This window comes from Bubalus kerabau, chromosome 8 (assembly GCF_029407905.1).
Source record: "Bubalus kerabau isolate K-KA32 ecotype Philippines breed swamp buffalo chromosome 8, PCC_UOA_SB_1v2, whole genome shotgun sequence".
Lineage (NCBI taxonomy): Eukaryota > Metazoa > Chordata > Mammalia > Artiodactyla > Bovidae > Bubalus > Bubalus kerabau.
Window position 1 is genome coordinate 52,030,684 of NC_073631.1, and position 19,666 is coordinate 52,050,349.

Here is a 19,666-nt window from a genome sequence, read left to right on the forward strand (position 1 = left end):
AACAGCCAGCTATCCTGTGTGCACAGGGCCCGTAGCTGGCCAGGACTCCCCCACTGCTGGCTGCAGTCAATTCTTGCCCTTTCTAGGTGCCTTGTCAGTTATGAACTTCCTTCATGGGGTGTCAAAAGCATTTGGGTCTCCACAGTTTCTTATGTAACAGGCTGACCTTTCCTCTGAGTAAAACAAACAAAAGAAGTTGGCGAACATCAATGCCATGGATTTCTCTCCTTGCAAAATTTCTAAAACATGATCTCACTTTTGACCTAAACAAGTTGATACTGTGCTTATAAGCCACAATTTCTCTGGCAGATTTAGAGGTGAAGGTTTAAAGATAAAAGGGTAAGGGGTAAAGTTCTGAGTGTTAAGTGAACAATCCTCTGATTGACTCTGACTCTGGGAAACAGGCTTTTCATGCTAACAAAGCTTAGATGGAGCAAAAGGTCAGAAAGTTTTGGCAGTCAAAGCTATTTTGCCAATGACACACGCTGACAGAATCAGGCTATAAGCATGATAGAACCATTATCTGGAGAAAATCAAGCCCCTGGGGCAGTATACGATTGAGAAATTTAACAAAATAGTGGTGAGAGTCCTGAAGAAACCAGATTTTAAGCAGGATTTTACTTGCAAGGGACCTCCTAGAGCAAGTGGTCCACTGAACGTCATGGACCTTCTAAAGGAAGTGAGAAAATCAGATTCCATTAAGAACCAACGTTGGGGACTGAAGAATGATGTATATGATTACATCTGTATATCTACACAGCCCTCGTCATCTCCTCTGGGGAGCAAACATTCGTCTCATCTAAGATACTGGCTCAGACCCTTCTGGCTACCCAGCAAATGAAAGAAACAAATCACAGGCCATTGATTCTGGTCATGTCTACTGCTTGAATCTTTGGACCGTTAAGAAACATATGAGCCGACTCTGAAACAACATGCAGTTTCTAGATTTGTGACTTTCAACAGAAGATTCTGAATGAACTGCTAACCTATATTATTTCTCACTACAGTTCAGTCTAAAAAACAGATTTTTTTAAAAAATGTAGTGTCCAACAGGGACCCAGAATTTCATACGTATAATGAAGAAAATATATCAAAGAGCAAATAAGAAAGTACAGAAGATATTTATCCATAGTTATAAACTTAAAACATAAGGAAGAAAACCCAAGTAGGAAAGAAAGAAGAGGAAAACAGTATAGGAACAGTCTACTAAAATCTTCTCCAAGAATGCTTTAAGATCTCAAAAATAACCTGGCAGGCAAAATATAGCAACAGCATAAAAACTAAGCAATCCTTCTGATTCACATGCCTGTAGCAATATCTTGTTCTTAAGAAAATATCAAGCTTTCCCTCAAAGTCCTAGTCAGTCACAAGCCTAAGGGAGAGTCTGGGTTTTCGTCACATTTAACACATGTGGTGGTCCTGTCTCCTGCTCCTCTGTTGCACTGAGGGTTCTAGGACGTTGCCCTCCGAGTTCCCACTGGTGGGGAGTGACAGTTGAGGGCTTTAACTGTCAGCACTATCTGCTTGTTTCACTGGGATCAAACCATCTTACCAGAACATTTAGCTCTGCTTGTGCCGACAAGGACGCTTACCCCAAAATACTGTTGGGGGGAATCAATGTGCAGAACTTGATGCTGAATATGAGCTCATTTTGCTTAAAAGCATTTAAAAAAGCCATTCTGATTACTCAGCCATAAAAACAGAATGAAATAATGCCATTTGCAGCAACATGGACAGACCTAGAGATGATCACACTAAGTGAGTCAGAGAAAGGCAGAGACTGTATGAATCACTTACATGTGGAATCTAAAAAAACAGTACAAGTGAACTTATTTACTGAACAGAAAAAGACCTACAGACACAGAAAATAAGCTTATGGTTATGAAAGGGAAAGGTGGTGGGGAAGGGATAAATTATGAGGTTGGGATTAACACATACACAGCTATATGTGAAACAGAAAAACAACAAAGACCTATGTACAGCGCAGAACTATATTCAGTATCTTGTAATAACACATAAGGGAAAAGAATCTGGAAAATACATATATATAACTGATTCACTATGATGTACATCTGAAATATTGTCAATCAACTATGTGTTCATGGCTCTGCGTCCGACTCTTTGCAACCCCATGGTTGCGAAAGTCAGCTACATCAAACAACTGCCAGGCTCCTCTGTCCAAGGGATTCTCTAGGCAAGAATACTGAAGTAGGTTGCCATGGCCTGCCCCAGGGGATCTTCCTGACCCAGGGATGGAACCTGGGTCTCCAGCATTGCAGGCAGACACTTACCATCTGAGTCACCAAGGAAATCAACTATGCTTCAATTTAAAAAATAAAGCCATTCCGTGTGATCTGGGGTGTGTATGTATGCTTGATTGTGCTGAGGCAGACAAACCTCAGCCCTGAGGAGTGAAGCCAGCAGTCAGCAGGTCCACTCTTACCACCTACATGTCTCCAGGGCTAGATGGGTTCCAGGTTTTGTGGTTGTTAAACATTGAGCGTGCATTTCTTTTGTAATTCAGCCTAGTTCTTATAGACAAGTTCACTTGTGCTGTACCGGACAGAAAGCTCCCACAGACACCCGGCCCATCCACTCACAAGTCCGGCGCCCATGCTCACCTCGGCACTCCACGCTGGGGTCCCCCCAGAAGAGCTCCTGGCACTCGCTGCAGGTGCGGCCTCCGAAGCCAGGCATGCAGTGGCACTGCCCTGTGAACTGAGGCCAAAGACAGACCTGTGTCAGATCAGCTGCGAGGCCGGGAGACCTAACGGCCTGCCTGAGAAGACCTCGCGCCTGACCTGACCAAGAAGAGGGAACCTCACCCCGATTGTGGGTGCCAAGGGCCCCAGGCTGGCATCTCCTAATCGCTCCTCTGCAAGTGGGGCTGGGAAGGCCCAGAGCAGGTTCCCTTTTGTTGACATGTTTCCTCACTCGTATCCTCATACGTCACTCACAAGCCTGGACCACCCGTGACTGTGTGACACACCGTTCTGTGTGTGTCAGGGAATAGGAGAACTTTCTACAATGTTGGCTATTGTTATGTGGCCCATTTCAGGCTGTGTGGCTAAGAAAAAAAAGTCTGATTCAACAGCCAGGTATTGGAAAAAATGGCCCCCCTGGTCCATTCTAAAGCAAGCTGCCCTCCCCCCCACCCCCTCCCGCTGCTGCTGGGGTCCTAGGCTGCTGTGCCCCAGTGGTATCCAGTGGGTACTCTATGCACATTACTTTACATTGTCCCAATCCCAACAAAGACAGGGGTCTGGGGGCCGTGCAGCCTCAGCAGGAAATGCTGGCTGATCTCGCGACGAGAGAGAAATAATGAGTTCTGAAAGAGATACTTCAGAGATGTTACTTCTTTCTTTTCCTTAAGCTGGAAGGCTCTATCCATCACTGACAAAAGGGTAGACCAAAGTGTGTATTTAGGATGCAGAAGTCTCAGCCCATCAACAAGTCCATGGGCAGAACATAAAATCAATCCATTCTAGACTTGTGGAGATGGTGTGTCTGTGGCTTCCTCCCTCGAGCCTGGTATGGAGGGCAGTGCAGGTTTGGGGGCAAGTGAGGGCGGATATCCAGTCTGTGCTGTATGTGCCAAGCTGGGTGTCCTGGTGCAAGGCTGTAACCACAAGGAGGGGTGCCTTTCTCTAACTGGGGCCCAGCCACCAAAGAGCTGTCATGTGGACTCAAAGTCCTCTTTCCTTATGCTATGATGGCTGCCCTGGGCGACAGTGCCTCACCTCATTACAGGATGGCCCGAAGGAATGAGCAGCATCGCAGCTGCAGGGGTCGCACCCTGTCCCACTGGCCAGTTGCCAGGTGTTGGGCGCACAGCGGTCACAGTTCTGGCCGATCACGTTAGGGAGGCAGAGGCACTGCCCGGTGGTTTTGTCGCACTGGCAGTCAGAGCCGTTACAGTGCTCTTGCACCGTGCCCAGGTAATTGCAGACACACTCTGAAAAAGAACCACCTGGTCAGATGCACTTACAAGGCCCACTCAGAAAATACAGACAGTGCGGAAGTCAACTACATCAAACAACGGCCACTTTATCTCTCTAGATTTCAACCTGGAAATGCAAACAAGAAGAGAAAGGAATGGAGGGGATTAAAAAAAAATTTTTGTTCTAAAACTGTGGTTCTTCATCTTATGATGTTCCACACAGCTCTGACATTTCCCAGGCAGACATGCAAAATGGCTGGCATGTATTTTCAAAAATACTTGATTTAATAAGTGGCTGGTGCATCATTGTAAGATTTAGGATTTAACTGGAAATAAAAACCAGGCTGTGGGAGCAGAGATACCTAATGATTTCAAACTCTTGGCAGGAAACAGCAGTCACGGCTGTGTGAGCCATGGCAGGTAGAGCCCTCTAAACTAGGAAGGCTTGAAGGAATCCAGTCCTGCTGGTCCTCAACATTCCGCACGTGTTTGTATCAACAAAGACAGGGGCCTGGGGGCCGTGCAGCCGCAGCAGGAAATGCTGGCTGATCTCGCGATAAGAGAGAAATAATGAGTTCTGAAAGAGATACTTCAGAGACGTTACTTCTTTCTTTTCCTTAAGCTGGAAGGCTCTATCCATCACTGACAAAAGGGTAGACCAAAGTGTGTATTTAGGATGCAGAAGTCTCAGCCCATCAACAAGTCCATGGGCAGAACATAAAATCAATCCACTCTAGACTTGTGGAGACGGTGTGTCTGTGGCTTCCTCCCTCGGGCCTGGTGTGGAGGGCAGTGCAGGTCTGGGGCAGTGAGGAGCTCTGCGCCTGCTGTGGATCCAGTCCAGAGGCTGCCCGGCCACCCTGGTCTGAGGCATGTGGCGCTGGCTGCTGGTGAGCCCAAAGGCATATCCAGCCTCAGATAGCTGAGCTGCTTAGTTACCTAAGAAAATTGACCTGCACATGTCAGATGTTTATGCAATGCAAGGATGCATGGTGCTTATTTTAATAAAACTGTTTGCAAGTACAAAAAAAAAATCAATCCACTCTATCAATGGCATTTATCATGGGGACAGTGGCACAGCTTTTGGTTCCTTCTCAGGTGCTGAGCCACAGCTCAACACTTCAGTGCCAGGTACAAGGCTGTAAAAAAAAAAAAAAAAAATCATCCTTATCTTTCTCTTGTGGTTAGTGAAATTTTCTCTTTCTGAAGAAGTGTTTTACCTGATGAGATAATGGGCTTCCCTGGTAGCTCAGTCAGTAAAGAATCTGCCTGCAATGCAGGAGACATGGGTTCGATCCCTAGGTCGGGAAGATCCCCTGGAGAAGGGAATGGCAAAGCCACTCCAGTATTCTTGCCTGGAGAATTCCATGGACAGAGGACCCTGGTGGGCTACAGTCCAAGGAGTCACAAAGAGTCAGACATGAATTGAATGACTAACACAGATGAAATAAATCCCCTAAGAATAAAATCCCCCAAGAAGGAGGCAGGGGAGGAGGAGCAGGAGAGTGGAAGTCATTCTAAGGATGGGGCAGAGGGAGCGTGGTCTTACTGCGACAGTCCTGGCGGAGCGCGTCGCCATAGTATCCAAAGCGGCAGAGCTGGCAGCGCTCCCCCTCCGTGTGGTACAGGCACTTGAGGCACCTCCCGGTGTCCTTGTCGCAGGCTTCCGGGTCCGCTGTGTCGATGTTGTGGTGACACTGGCAAGGCTGACATGTGCCCCCCACCTCTGAGGGACTGCCAAAGAAGCCTGAGGCACACTCGTCACATCTGGAGCCTGTTGTCCAATAAAACCAGCACGGGGCCTTTGGCTTGCTGACTGCAAGATCTGGTCCCCCGACATTCCTGCCAACCAGAGAGCCCACCCAGGTGGTGCCTCGATCCCCAGGGCGCGAGTTACTGGGCCAAGCCTGGCCACGCTTTCAGGGAACGGGCTGCCAGTCGTGAAAGGCAGCAGGTTCTTTGCAGTGGTGGTGCTTCAGCCTTGGTTCTCTGCGGTCATGGTCGGGGAGGGACAGTTAGGAGAGTTCCAACCCATGGACTCAGCTCCTCATTACACAGGGATGCACAATCAGGAGCGAAATGATGTTTTCACAGCAAAAAGCTTAGCTTGACGTTAAATCTTAACCCAAGGATTATTTTCATTGAAAAACTCTGGCTCCTCCCTGAGCAACCTGAAAAATGGGGCCCTTTGTGACGACCAATTTCCCTTCTTAAGAGATTTCGAAGAGTAAACAAGTTCCTACTGTATAGCACAGGGAACTATATTCAATAGCCTGGGACAAACCACATGGAAAAGAACAGGAAAATGGATGAATATATGTATAACTGAGTCACTTGGTTGCACAGTGGAAATAAACAACATTGTAGATCAACTATATTTCAATAAATTTTTAAAAATCCTAAAAAGTGCAAATTGGCTGAGCTGTGTATAAGCATAAGGAGTATCTGAAACAGTGGCATCAAGGATGAAATAAAGGGAGTCTGTATGTACAACTTGCTACACTCCATGAATGCTGACAGATAATGTGAGTACAGCAAATAATGAAGAATATTTCTAGCTTTGATCAATTCTGTTGTCTGGGACTCGCAGATGGTATTTTTTCCTTCATTCTGCCCACTATTTGGCTACTTTACAAGACTCTCCTACTAGGTGTTGGATAAGGGAAGGAAGAAGTGAAATATAAATTAATCTTTATACTGGTTAGGAACAGAACTGGTTAAGAACATTAGACTTCACAGGGACTTTAAATGAACTTGTCATTGTGCTCTGTATTATAACATTTTTATCAGAGACATGAGAATCGAGACTATCCCACATACCAAACAGGAAAAGAACATCTTTTATGTTTCAGATTCCCTTCACTTTTAAATAAAGATTTTTTTTTAAAGTAACTAAATGGGCTCACTCTTCAGCTTTTCTTCTTTCTTAACCACTAACCTCATGAAGACACATCGTTTCCTCTGCGAGTCTGCACATCACTTACCAATGTATCCAGGATTACAGACACAGGCAAGCTGTAAAGAAACAGGGTCTTGATAGCAGCTACTGGCAAACTGGCGTCCGCTCTCGGGACCATCTGGGCAAGGACAAGGGCGGCAGTGGTCTCCTGACCCAATGATGGGGTCTCCGTAGTAACCAGCCAAGCACCTGTATCAGTTTCAGGAGAGAGAAGGTCATGAACTGCAGTGATAAGACATATGTTACAAGAAAAAGTCTAAGAAACCATGTTCTCTGTTTAGGAACATCATTCCTGATTCCTCATGTTTCCACATGAAGGACTTTCCAGTAGAGCAGTGGCTTAAACACTACTTTCAATCAGAATTCCCTGGAGGGCTTTTAAACACAGACTGCTGGGTTCTGTCTCCCGATTTAGGAGGTGACGCTGCCACCACTGGCTGGGGATCCCACAGAAGGACCACTGCATTAGAGTTACACCCCCGGCCTCACCTGGACTCTCATTCACTCCTCCCTAAAGAGGTACCTCTCCCCAAGTGCATGCTATCGTTCTAATAGCTGCCTGTCCTGGGCATTCAGGTCAGCTCCTTCTGTGCATTAAGGAGTTTGGGGGAAAGAGAGCTTGTGGTTGTTGGTCTCTGCCCATGCCTGGGTGGGGTGATGTGTCAGTAAGCCCATGGTGGCTTGTTCTACAATCCAGCCTTAATCAGTCAAAAGTAGAGAAAGATGCTCTCCAGATGCATGCCCCTTGTGTCTGTCTCTCAGGGATGAGAGATGGTATTGATCAGTTCCCAGACCCAACAGGTCCCACCTCCCTGCCTTACAGATAAGGCAGCCATGGAGCTGAAATGATTTGCAAAGCTCAAATGAATAGTTAGTAACAAACCACAATTTGGATTCAGCCTCCCAACTTTCAGCAAGGAATTCTTTTAGTATGCCAAGGTGCTTTTCAACATAACTGATAAGTTATGTATTAAATTTCCTATAGCATAAGAGCTTGAAGGAAGTTTGGATATCATCTAATCCAACTTAGTTATCCTACTATCATAAAGTTGGATATTCAGAGAGGTGAGCTAAATCACCCAAGATAGAGCAGGTCAGGAGCTGAATTGGGCCTGGAACTTCTAATTCAGTTTGTTTTTCTTTTTTTCTCTTTTTGAGGCAGAGGATTATTTTAAATGGGGAGTGGGGAAGGATGAAGAAATAGAAGGGGAAAGTTGTTCAGAGGGCATTAACCTTCTATTAGACACAGACACAATACAAGAACATATGTCCCAATTACATGCTGGGAAATCAACAGGAATGAAGCAATTCTGTGCAACAGTTTGAGAAATTTTCCTATGAGGCATTTCTAGGTGCAATACGTCCAAACACATCATGATAGAAACTGAGTGTTCACTTCCTGCCTCTTCCTTCTCTAATCCCCTTGGCAGTAATCTGAGTCTAGAGCTTCTTCTTAAAATCACAGGACTGGAGTTGACTATCTCGAGAAGAGGAAGAGAATGGGAAACCAGCTCAAACTAAATAGTGGCATCTGAAATATTTCAGTGAAATTCTGTCATCAAACTAGGGTTGAAAACCCTTCCTCCTCCTACATCCTTTTGAGTTCTCCTGCAAGCAATCAGAACGCTTTAGAAATATGATTTCACATCGGCCTTGTGGACAATCACCTCTGCTGACCAGTGTTCCCCACCTTCTTCACCCTTTTCATCTGATTTTCTCATCTGTCTGTCTTGAATTTATTTTCCATGTCCACTGAAACAATGGTAATGAAAAATCAAATGCAGAGAACAAAAAATGACACCAATACATTAATTTGTTCCTTTCAATCTTGTCTGTCTCCTATCTTTCTACAGCACAATCCTGTGGTTGGAAACACTTGACTTTTACTCTAAGGAGTAAATTCTTGAATACCATCCAGCACACAACTAAGAGCCGTGTATTTGCTGCCTTGCACAGCCTTATGCTGTAATCACATATTCAATTTTCACTAAAATTGAAAATTTTGCACTGACTGAAGCATTTGCTGAATATTTTTTTAAAAACAAAAGTACCATAGAGGGTGGATATCAGGAGAGGTTAATTGACTTGAAAGGTGGAGACTAGTATTCCCAAAACAGCAGATTCTAAGAGCATGTCTGCCTTTTTAAATTAGTAACGAATGATGTAAGTCAGGATGTAATTTTTTCATACAGACTATTTCTTACCTACTGAGCTGGGCTATAATATGATTAGAGGCATATTCTGTGTCCCATTCTTCCTATCCCTGGTACACTGCACTACATCCATAATAACTGTTCAATTAACATCTGCTAACTGGAGAAGGCGATGGCACCCCACTCCAGTATTCTTGCCTGGAAAACCCCATGGAAGGAGGAGCCTGGTGGGCTGCAGTCCATGGGGTCGCGAAGAGTTGGACACGACTGAAGCAACTTAGCAGCAGCAACTGGAGAACAGATCTACTTGTGCACATTTTACATGGGCTCCTGGAAACGCTAGCTGCATAAAACGTTGTGATCAACAGAGCCATTAAAGTGGCTAATCCCTATTTGGATTTGGTTTCTACTTTGACCCAAATTAGGAATTCACATTTCACAACTCTCACCCTAGGCCAGAATTGGCCGAGCCAGAGAGATGATTGCTGTGCAGCCTAGAAGGACTCTTCAAGAGGGCAGATTCCTGCCAGTTTTGTTCTCTGTTGTATCTCCCTCTGCCCTCAAACAATGCCTGGCACACAGAAGCTGTAAACGAAGTCTGTACTAGATAAATGAATGAGTTCCTAGAAAATACCAAGGGGATTAGAAATGAATGAGCAACCTGGAGCCTGGTAGAGAGTCATTCTGTGGTTTGTCTAAGATGCTGTTTGCTCAGTCAAAAACAACCTTGTTCTCTTTCTTTTCAAGAGGCGGCACATACCTCTCACAGTTATGCCCTGTGGTGTAGTCCTGGCAGCTCAAGCACTCCCCTGTCACTGAGTCGCAGTCATCGGCGTGGCCGTTGCACTGGCAGGGCTGGCAACTTGGAAAACCCCAGAACCCGGGTAAGCACCGGTCACATTGCCTCGTGTACACCCCCTGGAAGCAGTGGCACTGGCCAGTGATGGGGTCGCAGAAAGCATTGACAGATCCTTGCAGATGGCACTCACAAGCTGAAGAAATAGGCAACCAAGGGACCACGTTGAGAAACTGGTTAAATGCAAACACAGCTCTTATACGGGCTGGCCCCCTCCTTTCAGTGTAGAACGCTCATGGGCCTCTGTGATCAATTTCCGGAGTGCAGCATGCCTTCTGAAGCTGCATGACTTATGATGTGAATGAGTATGTTACAGTTCTTCTGATCAACTTACGTTTGCATCCGCTGGGCCCAAAGCCAAAGGTGCCAGGAGCACATCTGTCACACCTTCTTCCCACCACGTTCGGCCGGCACTGACACTGGCCTCCGTTAGGGTCGCAGACGGAACTTAAGGAGCCCTGAGGGTCGCACTCGCAAGCTACAGGGAAGACAGGCAAGAGCACATGACCCAGGGCAGCCACGCCTGCCACCGCGATAGCACCATGGCAGCATATCCCACCCAGTTCTGCACTGGCCCGTCCTTTTGCTCGGATTCTTCCCTGACCCCTCGTGGGTACCTCAGCTCATTCAGAATTCCCATTTAAAGCATTTATCTTCCCTCAGAGGGGTGTGAGGGAAGCAGCAGGAGCAAGTTGACAGATAAAAGCAGTTTTTCTAGGAAGGAGGTCACTAATGTTTTCTCTCTTTGCCTTCAAAGCTCAAATATCATAGGATCTTCAACAAAAGGCCAGTGACCTTTCGAAGAGCAAAACATCAATTTCAGTTATGGGATGCTCCTCTGATTTCATTCCAACTTCTTGCCCTGCATATGGCAAGTCACAGGGACATTTCCCTCATCCCCTATTCTTTGTGTATTTCTTGATGACTGAGTCCATTGTCAGAGGTGCTTTATCACTAACACACTCTTAAACAAACAAACATAAACTGCAGTTGAGACACTCTTTCCTTTGTGCTGTATGCCTAACAAAGAACTATTGGACATGCCTGCCAATGTATCTCATGATGCCAAGTGTCCTCGGAGCTTTTGAGAAAGAAGGGGCAGAAGCAGCAGCAGTGATACCTACCCAGGCCTGTCTGGTGCAACAGGGCAGAAATGCTAAAGATGATGTTTCTGCAAACATCAGTCATTGGCGTCTTCACAACGCTCCTGCTGTTCTCCAGACATCGGTATCTCTGAAAGGTTTCCCAGGCGCTGTTGGTGACCACCCCATCTCCTGAGCCTCCCACGGTGAAGATGTCCAGTGACTTACAGAATGGCATGAGAACAAGCTAGGAAGAAACCAGAACACACTGTTCTTAGGTGGCTGTCTGGGGTCACCAATTAACGCAAATCAACACATAAAAACCCCAAGTGCTTCTTTGACTGTTGGAAACAAAAAGAAATAAAAAACCCAGACTCATGGCGCCAAGTGGAAATCTTCTCATTCTTAAAACATTCTTGCCAGAAAAAGTATAGATACCCCTTACATAGTTTGATAAGTTTTGAAATGTCATTGTTCAGACACTTCCTATTTTCAGGAAGGATCAGCTTGAGTAGAGTCTTCCAGAGGGTGGAGTTTTATTAAAGTAAACAAGCAAAGTAACCTTGGAAGCAGGAAAGACTCCTCAGCACGATCCTCCACAAAGCCCTCTAGGGAAGCAGATGCACGGTGCCTGCCCAGTCCTCCCTGCTCACATCGGAAATGACCTCCACTTACGGAATCAATCAGGGTGTAGGGGCTGTCCACACCACTGTCCGAGGAGGTGTACTGGGGCAGTTCTAACCGCACGGTGTAGTTCACACCCTTCTCGAAGCACACAGGGCGGGGGAGGACCACGTACCTGCCCCGAAACAGAAAAGAAAAATAACAAAGGTCAACCTTTAAGCATCCAATCTATCAAAGCTCCCCGTAGATCCCAAAGGAAGGAATAGTCTATGTCTGGTTTTGGCTCTGAAATGGTTACTGTACAACTCACAAGGTGAGACACCAGCAAAATAATTAAATTGCATGTTTGTTCTACTGAGCTGCAAACCGCTGCCACACTGACCTGGAGCCAGGTGACAGGGACACCACCTGGTTGTCATCATCGGGAACAGTGTTTCCACACCGGCTGCTGGTTGGAATCTTGCCGGGCCGCTGCACCATGATGACAGCTTTCTCCCAGTGGTCGGGGAGCTAGAGTAAGAAGCAGAGGATCAGAAGGACGATTCGCTGGCCTGCTGCTGCCTGTTTGGAAGTCTCCAGCCACCTATCTTTTGCCAAGTTTAAATGGGAAACACTCACTTACATTTCCCTTCCCTCTTACCATGCTCTTGGCTGTTACCCCAGTTTCAGCCCAAATCTCCTCACCTGGACACTGAAACAGCCTCCCATAGCTCTCCTTGCCTCTCCCAATATCCCTTTCCATCCACCTTAAAACACACTTTATTATCTTTTATTAAAGTATAGTTGATTTACAATGTTGTGTTAGTTTCAGGGATACAACAAAGAGATTCAGTTATATATACATACATATCTATTTTTTCAGATTCTTTTCTGTTACAGGTTATTATAAGATATTGAATATAGTTCCCTGTGCTATATGGTTAGGTCCTTATTGTTTCAGTGTTCCATATATAGCAGTGTGCCTCTGTTAATCCAAAACTCCTAATTTATCCCTCCTCCCTTTCCCCTTTGGTAATCATAAATTTGTTTTCTCTGTCCGTGAGTCTATTTCTGTTGTGTAAATAAGTTCATTTGTGCCATATTTTAGATTCCGCATATAAATGGTTTCATATGATTATCTGTCTTTCTCTGACTAAAAAGCAAAAATTAAGAAGATTAAAAAAAGAACACTCAAACCCACAGCTTAAAGACAATCCCCTGTCCAAAACCCTTCAAAAGCTTCCTGTTAATACAGACTCCAATTTCATTTACTGATCCCAGCATTTCTCCTAACAGCCTCTCCAACCACCCTTTCTATGCAGAAGGACACTCCAACCACCCCTCCGTCTGCTGCTCATGCTATCCCTCACTTCCGCTTGTGTCAAAATTCTGTCTCCATCTTAAGACCTACAACTGCCTCTTTAGGAAATATCCTGGCAGCCCCAGGCAGTCTGGCTGGTATGAACCTCTCATCTTGCAGCACTGCTTGTGTCTCTGCTCTTATACTTTCCACCTTTGATGCCAGTTAGGGACACGTGTCCATCCCTGGGAGGGCAGGCCACGAGTGCAAGAAGAGGACCCAGAACGCTCTCATCACCACCTCAGTTCTCAGCAAGACTAAGTGCTTAACAAAGAGATCACTAAATGTTTGTGAAACTGAATTTAATAAAAATGTATATTTTTACTTTCGAGGAAGATAGAAAGTCAGAGAGGTTCCTCTATTCCAAGGCAGCCTGCACATTTCACAAAGACTCAGTGCCCATTAAAAGGAAAACTTTTACCAATATCCCCCAATCCCCATTAGTCCAATGAGGGGTTACCTGTGGCTCATAGCGAATTAGGATATCATACTCCATAGAATATGGTATGTTGTCAATGAAGAACTCCAAGTAAGCCCCTTCAGGCACTCGGACGAAGCCCGCTCCAGTCCAGGAAGGAATCCGGTCCTGGATATACTGCCGTTCCACTATGCTGACCCCCTAAGGACAAGGGGACAGGAGTGATGCTTTACTTGAAATGAAATTTGATGTTAACAGTCAAAGAAATCTGAAGGCACCCAAAGGTCTGAAACTGTAGATATGAAACCTATGTTTTGTTTTTTTTTTTGCAGCCACATTTTCCCAGTAGTTTCTATAATTTTTTGGAATATAAACAGGTAATTGGTTTCTCTTTAGTTTTTAAGTTGAGGTAGTATTGAGACACTGGAGATGGAATTAAGGCTTAGGATATACCTTCTATGATACAACCAGGGGAATGAGCATGAAGGAAGGAAAGAGAACATCCCAAATGCTGTTATGAGCAAGCCTAGGAGTGACCAGGTATATTCTGCATTTCTACAAGACTAGCCCAATATCTATGGGTGTATTTCTGTCATCCTCATTGGCATTTCTTTCAAGCTCCAGGTACAAATGAGGAAATGCGATACAGTCATGAATGTTCACTACTGATGAGTGAATTCTGATGGTCAATGAGATTGAGAATGGATCAATGTGAGTTGCTTAACTCAAGGGTGACTTTGAGTGTGTTCACAGGATTACATATAATACCTGTGATTAGTCACCTCCAAAGATGAAGTCTGTCCTCACCTATAATGAACGTGGGTGTGGCTTCACCATCTAGAGGTGAAAACTATGTTCCCCTGCTATCGAATCTGGTCTGGCCTTGTGACTTGTAACCAGCAAAATGTGAAAAAATGACCTTTTGTGTCTTCTTAGCCCAGACCTTAAGAGACCTGGCAGTTTCTGTTTCCTCCTTCTTGGAAGCCAGATGCCCTGGCAGAAGTCTCACTACTCTTCACGCTGTGAAGAAGCTCAAGACAGCTGTTTGGAGAACGGTGCTCAGCCAGCCTTCAGCTCTTTCTGCCACCCCAGCTGAAGTGCCAGACATGTATTTTAAGCCACTAACTTTTGGGATAGCTGTTATACAGCAATAGAAAACTGAAACAATATACTCTGAATGTTAACTATACTAGCTCAATAACTTTGGAATGTCAGTAGAGAATAGAAAAAAAAAACACCGAAAAACCAACCCCCTTAAAAACACAAATAGCCTTATTACTGAATGTTTTCAAGTCTTTCTGAGTGATGGATTTACCTAGTTTTAAATAGGACTATTCTCAAGAAGGCCTGGTCCTGATCCTTGCTTCATGCTCACTGATAAGATGCTCCTTACCTAGTCTCTTTACAAAATGTGTGTATCACATTACTGCCCCCCTCCACTCTGCTTTACCCACCTGGCAAGCACACCCCTACTTACAGGCCCGAAGTTGGCTTCTTCTGCTTCGTAGATGTAGTGATCCAAGGTGGTGAAGTAGTAGCCAGATTCCACTTCGCTGCACTGACGTCCGATCATGTGGGGTCGGCACAGGCACTGGCCCGACTCTGCAGAGCAACTGGCAAGGAAGCAGAGGGTCAGCGGTGCTCACCACATCCATCAGTGAACCCACTGGAAGCAGACCCATGTTTGCCATTAAACGGTAAATGGGGTGAAGTACTCAGGAGGGTATTCTTACTCCATTCTGAAAGTAAGTACATGGAAAAAACATTGCCTACCAATTAATCCCAAACTCCCGAGCTTCCCTGGTGGCTCAGATGGTAAAGCATCTGCCTACAATGTGGGAGACCTAGGTTTGATCCCTGGGTTAGGAAGCTCCCCTGGAGGAGGGCATGGCAACCCACTCCCGTATTTTTGCCTGGAGAATCCCCATGGACAGAGGTGCCTAGCAGGCTATAGTCCATGGGGGTCACAAAGAATTGGACACAACTGAGTAACCAAGCACAGCACCTGAGGTTGAAAGGTCTCAGTAACCTGACTTTTCAGTTTCTCTCCCCTGTGCTCTACCCTGCTCCATATGTGCCACGGCGGTGTTTCTGTAGCTATCACATATGTTCTTGCCAATGCAAGAACATATGTCTTTGGCAAATACAACCCCTTTCCTGGGCCTGACATCTAAATATCCAACTCTCAGAAGGACAGCTCCAACTCAGTGGTCCCAGAGGCTAATCACGGATCCAAGAGGGTAGCACCCAATCCCTGCCTTGGGAGAAGATACTACCCACCATTGCATCAGCCATGTCAGAAATCAGAAGGTATCCTCTAGATTCCCTCTTTGTAACCAATCAAGGGCCAAATTATGTGATAGCCCTTCCTAGGATCTTGGGTGTCTCTCCCCACTTCCCACTGACTAGGCTATGCCTTTCTTCCCTCTCTCATTCATGGTAAAAGCAGTTAAAGTCTTCTAACTGGTATCCTTATTGCCAGTCTTCCAACTTTCAACCAGAACTTCCACCTTCCCCAGAACTGCCCCAGTGACCTTTCTGAGATGCATTAACCATAACACTTCCAGGTGCAATGGCCTTGGGGCAGTGCGCCAGGCCCCGCTATCCCCTGCCCCCTAGTTTGGCCCTCCTCTTCCTTTCTGGCTTCTCCTCACCTCTCCCACCACACTGAGCGACTGAGTTTCTCCAGGGCGCTGGGGGACACATGACCTTTTCCCTTTGTTTCTCCTGTTCCTGCAGGCTGGGATGTCCCGCTCCCTCATTTACCCAGCAAAGACCCACCCATTCTTCTCGCAAGATTCAGCTCAGGCATCATGTTTCCTGACTGTCACTCCCCATCCCATAGAAGGAACCACCTTCTCCTTCACGCCATCACCTCCTTGCAGGAGAAACGTCAACAACTAAGCTGGTCCTGAAGTAGGGTTCATTACATTTGAGGCACTGTGTCTTCAAATTCTCCTAATTTTTCAACCATCATCCTTTCCTGAAGGCTTGTTTGGTTCCCTCCCTCTACTGTTCTCAAATGGTGCTTTCTGAGGCCTCAATTGTTTGTGCTCTGTACTAAGACATTTATTACTTTCTCTCTTGTTGTACAATTATTGATAGACCTACCTAACCCCTGAGTTGACAGGAAACTCTTTGAAGGCCTGGACTGTGCCTGACTCACCTCAGTTACCCTGCCCAACCCCCCAGCTGGCCCAGTGCTCAGCAACACAGACACACCCAAACATTGGTTCAAGATATAAATGCATGAAAGATAGGTGTTCTGAATTTTAAAAAGAAAAATACTATTTAATGGAAACAGTGCTTTTGTGTTATTGGTCATTATTTAGGTAATAAAGGCCTCAACTGTAACATACTCATTTGGTCCTCAGCCTACGTTTGTCTGTCTTTTCCCTGGTAACAGGAGTTTATGTACAGGATAAAACTGAATTACACAGAAAGCAAACTTATGGTCACCAAAGGGGAAAGAGGAGGGGAAGGGATAAATTAGGAGTCTGGGATCGACAGATACACACTGCTATATATAAAATAGGGAAACAACAAGAACCTATAGCACAGGGAACTATAGTCACTATCTTGTAATAATCTATAATGGAAAACAAGTCTGAAACAGAATATATATATATATATATGGATCATTTTGCAGGACACCTAAAACATTGTAACTCAAATATACTTCAATAAAAAAAACAAACAAAAAAACCCTGAATTACATGGACCCATCTTTACTTCATTAAAATCAAGACACGATTTGGAATTGTTACTTTAAATCTATTCCCAGAGAGGAAGAAAGCTTGCTCCAATTAGGATCTAACCTTCTTTAAACATAATCTAACCAACAACACCCATTTTCCAAAATTCAGGCATCAGGCATGACATCATATGGACAAAAGAAAATCCCTTCCTCCCAGCAGATGTTTACTAAGGGAACAAATGTCTCAAACATGAACCACCCAAGAAGAACACACACAAATCCTTTCTATGCTATCCACCACTAGAGAACAAGCAAATGAAGGTAAGGAAGAAGAGGTGGGCACACTCCTGAAGTACTTTTATCTGCAGCACAATTCTAAAGGAGAAACGACTCATGAGAACCTGACCTTGTGAAGGGAATTCCCCTCATGTCGGCCCCGCAGCCACACGCCCGTGTCTGCACACTTGAACTCCTGTTGCCAGTAGGTGTGGCTCCCATTCAACACTTACTCCTTTGGGGAACTCATTCACCAAAGGCTTTACCTGCCCCCATGCAGGTGGCCCTCACCCCTCGGAACTTCGCTCTGGTTGTCCACCTTCAGTCATGCGTGGGGCATTTCCATGATTTGTCCAGCTGTTACCTCTAATTCATATTGTCCCAAGCTATTCATCACCTCACACACTGATCTACCTTCAGCTCTGCTATTTCTATCAGCAGATTTAAAATTCCTCTGTTGTTGAACAGACGTATGGTTACCAAGGGGAGGTGGGGTGGGGTGGGATGGATTGGGAATTTGCAGGTAGTAGATGCAAACTGTTACATGAATGGATTAACAACAAGGTCTTACCGTATAGAAAAGGGAACTAGATTCACTATCCCATGATAAACCATAATGAAAAAGACTGTATGTATGTATAACAATCACTTTGCTGTACAGCACAAATTAACACAATACTGAAAATCAACTATATTTCAATTAAAAAAAATTTCTGATGTAGGTGAGACATAATCGTCCCTTTCCTTTATCCTTAATACAACACATGTTATTTCAAGATGGTTCTCGACTCAGCCATTTCCTCTTGTCACTGTGGCTACCCTAGTACCCTATGTCATCACTCCACACCTGTCACTCTATTCACCTCCCAAGTTGACCTCTCCAGCTCCTCTCTCTCCTCCACCCCATCCATCCTTTTACAAAGCCAAATGAGTCTTCCCAGAGCCCCACCTTCATCACTTCACAAAAGCCCACAACACAAAACGCTACCACTGTTTCTTCTTCTACCAAGTCATGGTGTCTCTACCTGGCTTCCAGCAGCCTCTATAACCTCTCCTCTGAAAACAACTGCTTTTCTTCCCGGTGCCCATCCTTGGCTTTAGCCGAGTCACACTCATACTCTTTTATAAATATTTACTGAGCAAATATTAGCCCTGGCAGCTGTGCTTCCTGGTGTTGATACTCTCCCCTTTCAGTTCATTGTCAGCTCTCTCTTTTTTGGCTCACTGTGCAGCATGCAGGATTTAGTTCCCCGAACAGCGATCAAACCGGAGCCCCCTGCTATGGAAGCATGGAGTCTTAACCACTGGACCACCGGAAAAGCCTCTGTCAATTCTCTTCTGAACAAATCCTTCCTTCCTCGTTAGTCCATTATTTCCCTTAAAATGAAACGGAGAAAGAAAAAGGGGAGAAAAAAATTGTCCCTGTCCTAAAGAACTTCCAATCTAATTGGTGGTGTAAACAAAAAAGAGCAATTGACCAATATAGCAAAATAAAATGCAGTTAGTGCCCACCCAGAGCTAAGAGCAAAGACAATGCTCATCTGAGTGAGGAGCTGAGGGGACACCAGGACAGAGGTGGCCCAGAGAAGACAGAAGGGCCGGGAGCAGACACGGTCAAAGGCAGACCAGGTCTCTACCACGCCACACTCATCCCATCTGTGCCTTCACTGGAAGCTCAAATATCGCCTCCTCCAGAGTGGAGACAAAGATTTAGTATGTGTCATTGTTCTTTCCTGTGTTCAAGCAAAGATCATTTCAGATAGAAATATACCCTTGATAATTATACAAGTTCCCTTCACCAATTTATCTACAACTAGATACAGATGCAATTCATTGGGCCAGTTGGGTAGAGTAATGACATAAAACAAATAAATCAGGGCCTGTGGCAGGCAGAAAAATGGCTCCCAAAGATGCCCATGTCCTCCATGTCCTCACCCCTGGATTCTATGGCCATGTTACCTTCATGTGGTACAAAAGACTTTCCTGATGGGACCAAGCTTAAGGACCTTGAGATGGGAGAGTACCGTAGGTTACCCAGGTGGGCCCAAGCAAATCACATGAATCCTTAAAAGCAGAGGAGAAGATCAGAGCTGTCCCACGAGGAGGATGTGACCCATCGTCACTGGTTGTGAAGGTGAAAGAAAGGAGTCAAGGAATGTGGGCAGCCTCAAGAAGGTGGGAACGGCCCTCCGCTGACAGCCAGCAGGAAAACGGGAACTGCATCCTGCAACCCAGAGGAACTGAATTCTGCCAACAGTGCAAGTGAGCAGGAAAGAGCCTCCCCAGAGCCTGCAGGTGGAAACAGACTGTAAGATCTTAAAT

The 19,666-nt window shown here is 45.4% G+C and overlaps 1 protein-coding gene across 1 annotated transcript in view; it reads right to left on the bottom strand.

Annotated features, from left to right (window-relative positions):
* The window catches only part of LAMB1 (laminin subunit beta 1), a 78,129-nt gene that overhangs the window by 23,352 nt on the left and 35,111 nt on the right, over positions 1 to 19,666 (bottom strand). Inside the window, exons 14-24 of the mRNA XM_055590268.1 lie at positions 14,849 to 14,984; positions 13,414 to 13,572; positions 11,997 to 12,124; positions 11,666 to 11,789; positions 11,033 to 11,237; positions 10,243 to 10,386; positions 9,813 to 10,044; positions 6,925 to 7,088; positions 5,490 to 5,714; positions 3,741 to 3,955; positions 2,622 to 2,718 (exon numbers count right to left, since the gene is read on the bottom strand). Coding sequence (XP_055446243.1) covers positions 2,622 to 2,718; positions 3,741 to 3,955; positions 5,490 to 5,714; positions 6,925 to 7,088; positions 9,813 to 10,044; positions 10,243 to 10,386; positions 11,033 to 11,237; positions 11,666 to 11,789; positions 11,997 to 12,124; positions 13,414 to 13,572; positions 14,849 to 14,984 — 1,829 coding nt within the window. The remainder of the gene's footprint in view (positions 1 to 2,621; positions 2,719 to 3,740; positions 3,956 to 5,489; positions 5,715 to 6,924; positions 7,089 to 9,812; positions 10,045 to 10,242; positions 10,387 to 11,032; positions 11,238 to 11,665; positions 11,790 to 11,996; positions 12,125 to 13,413; positions 13,573 to 14,848; positions 14,985 to 19,666) is intronic.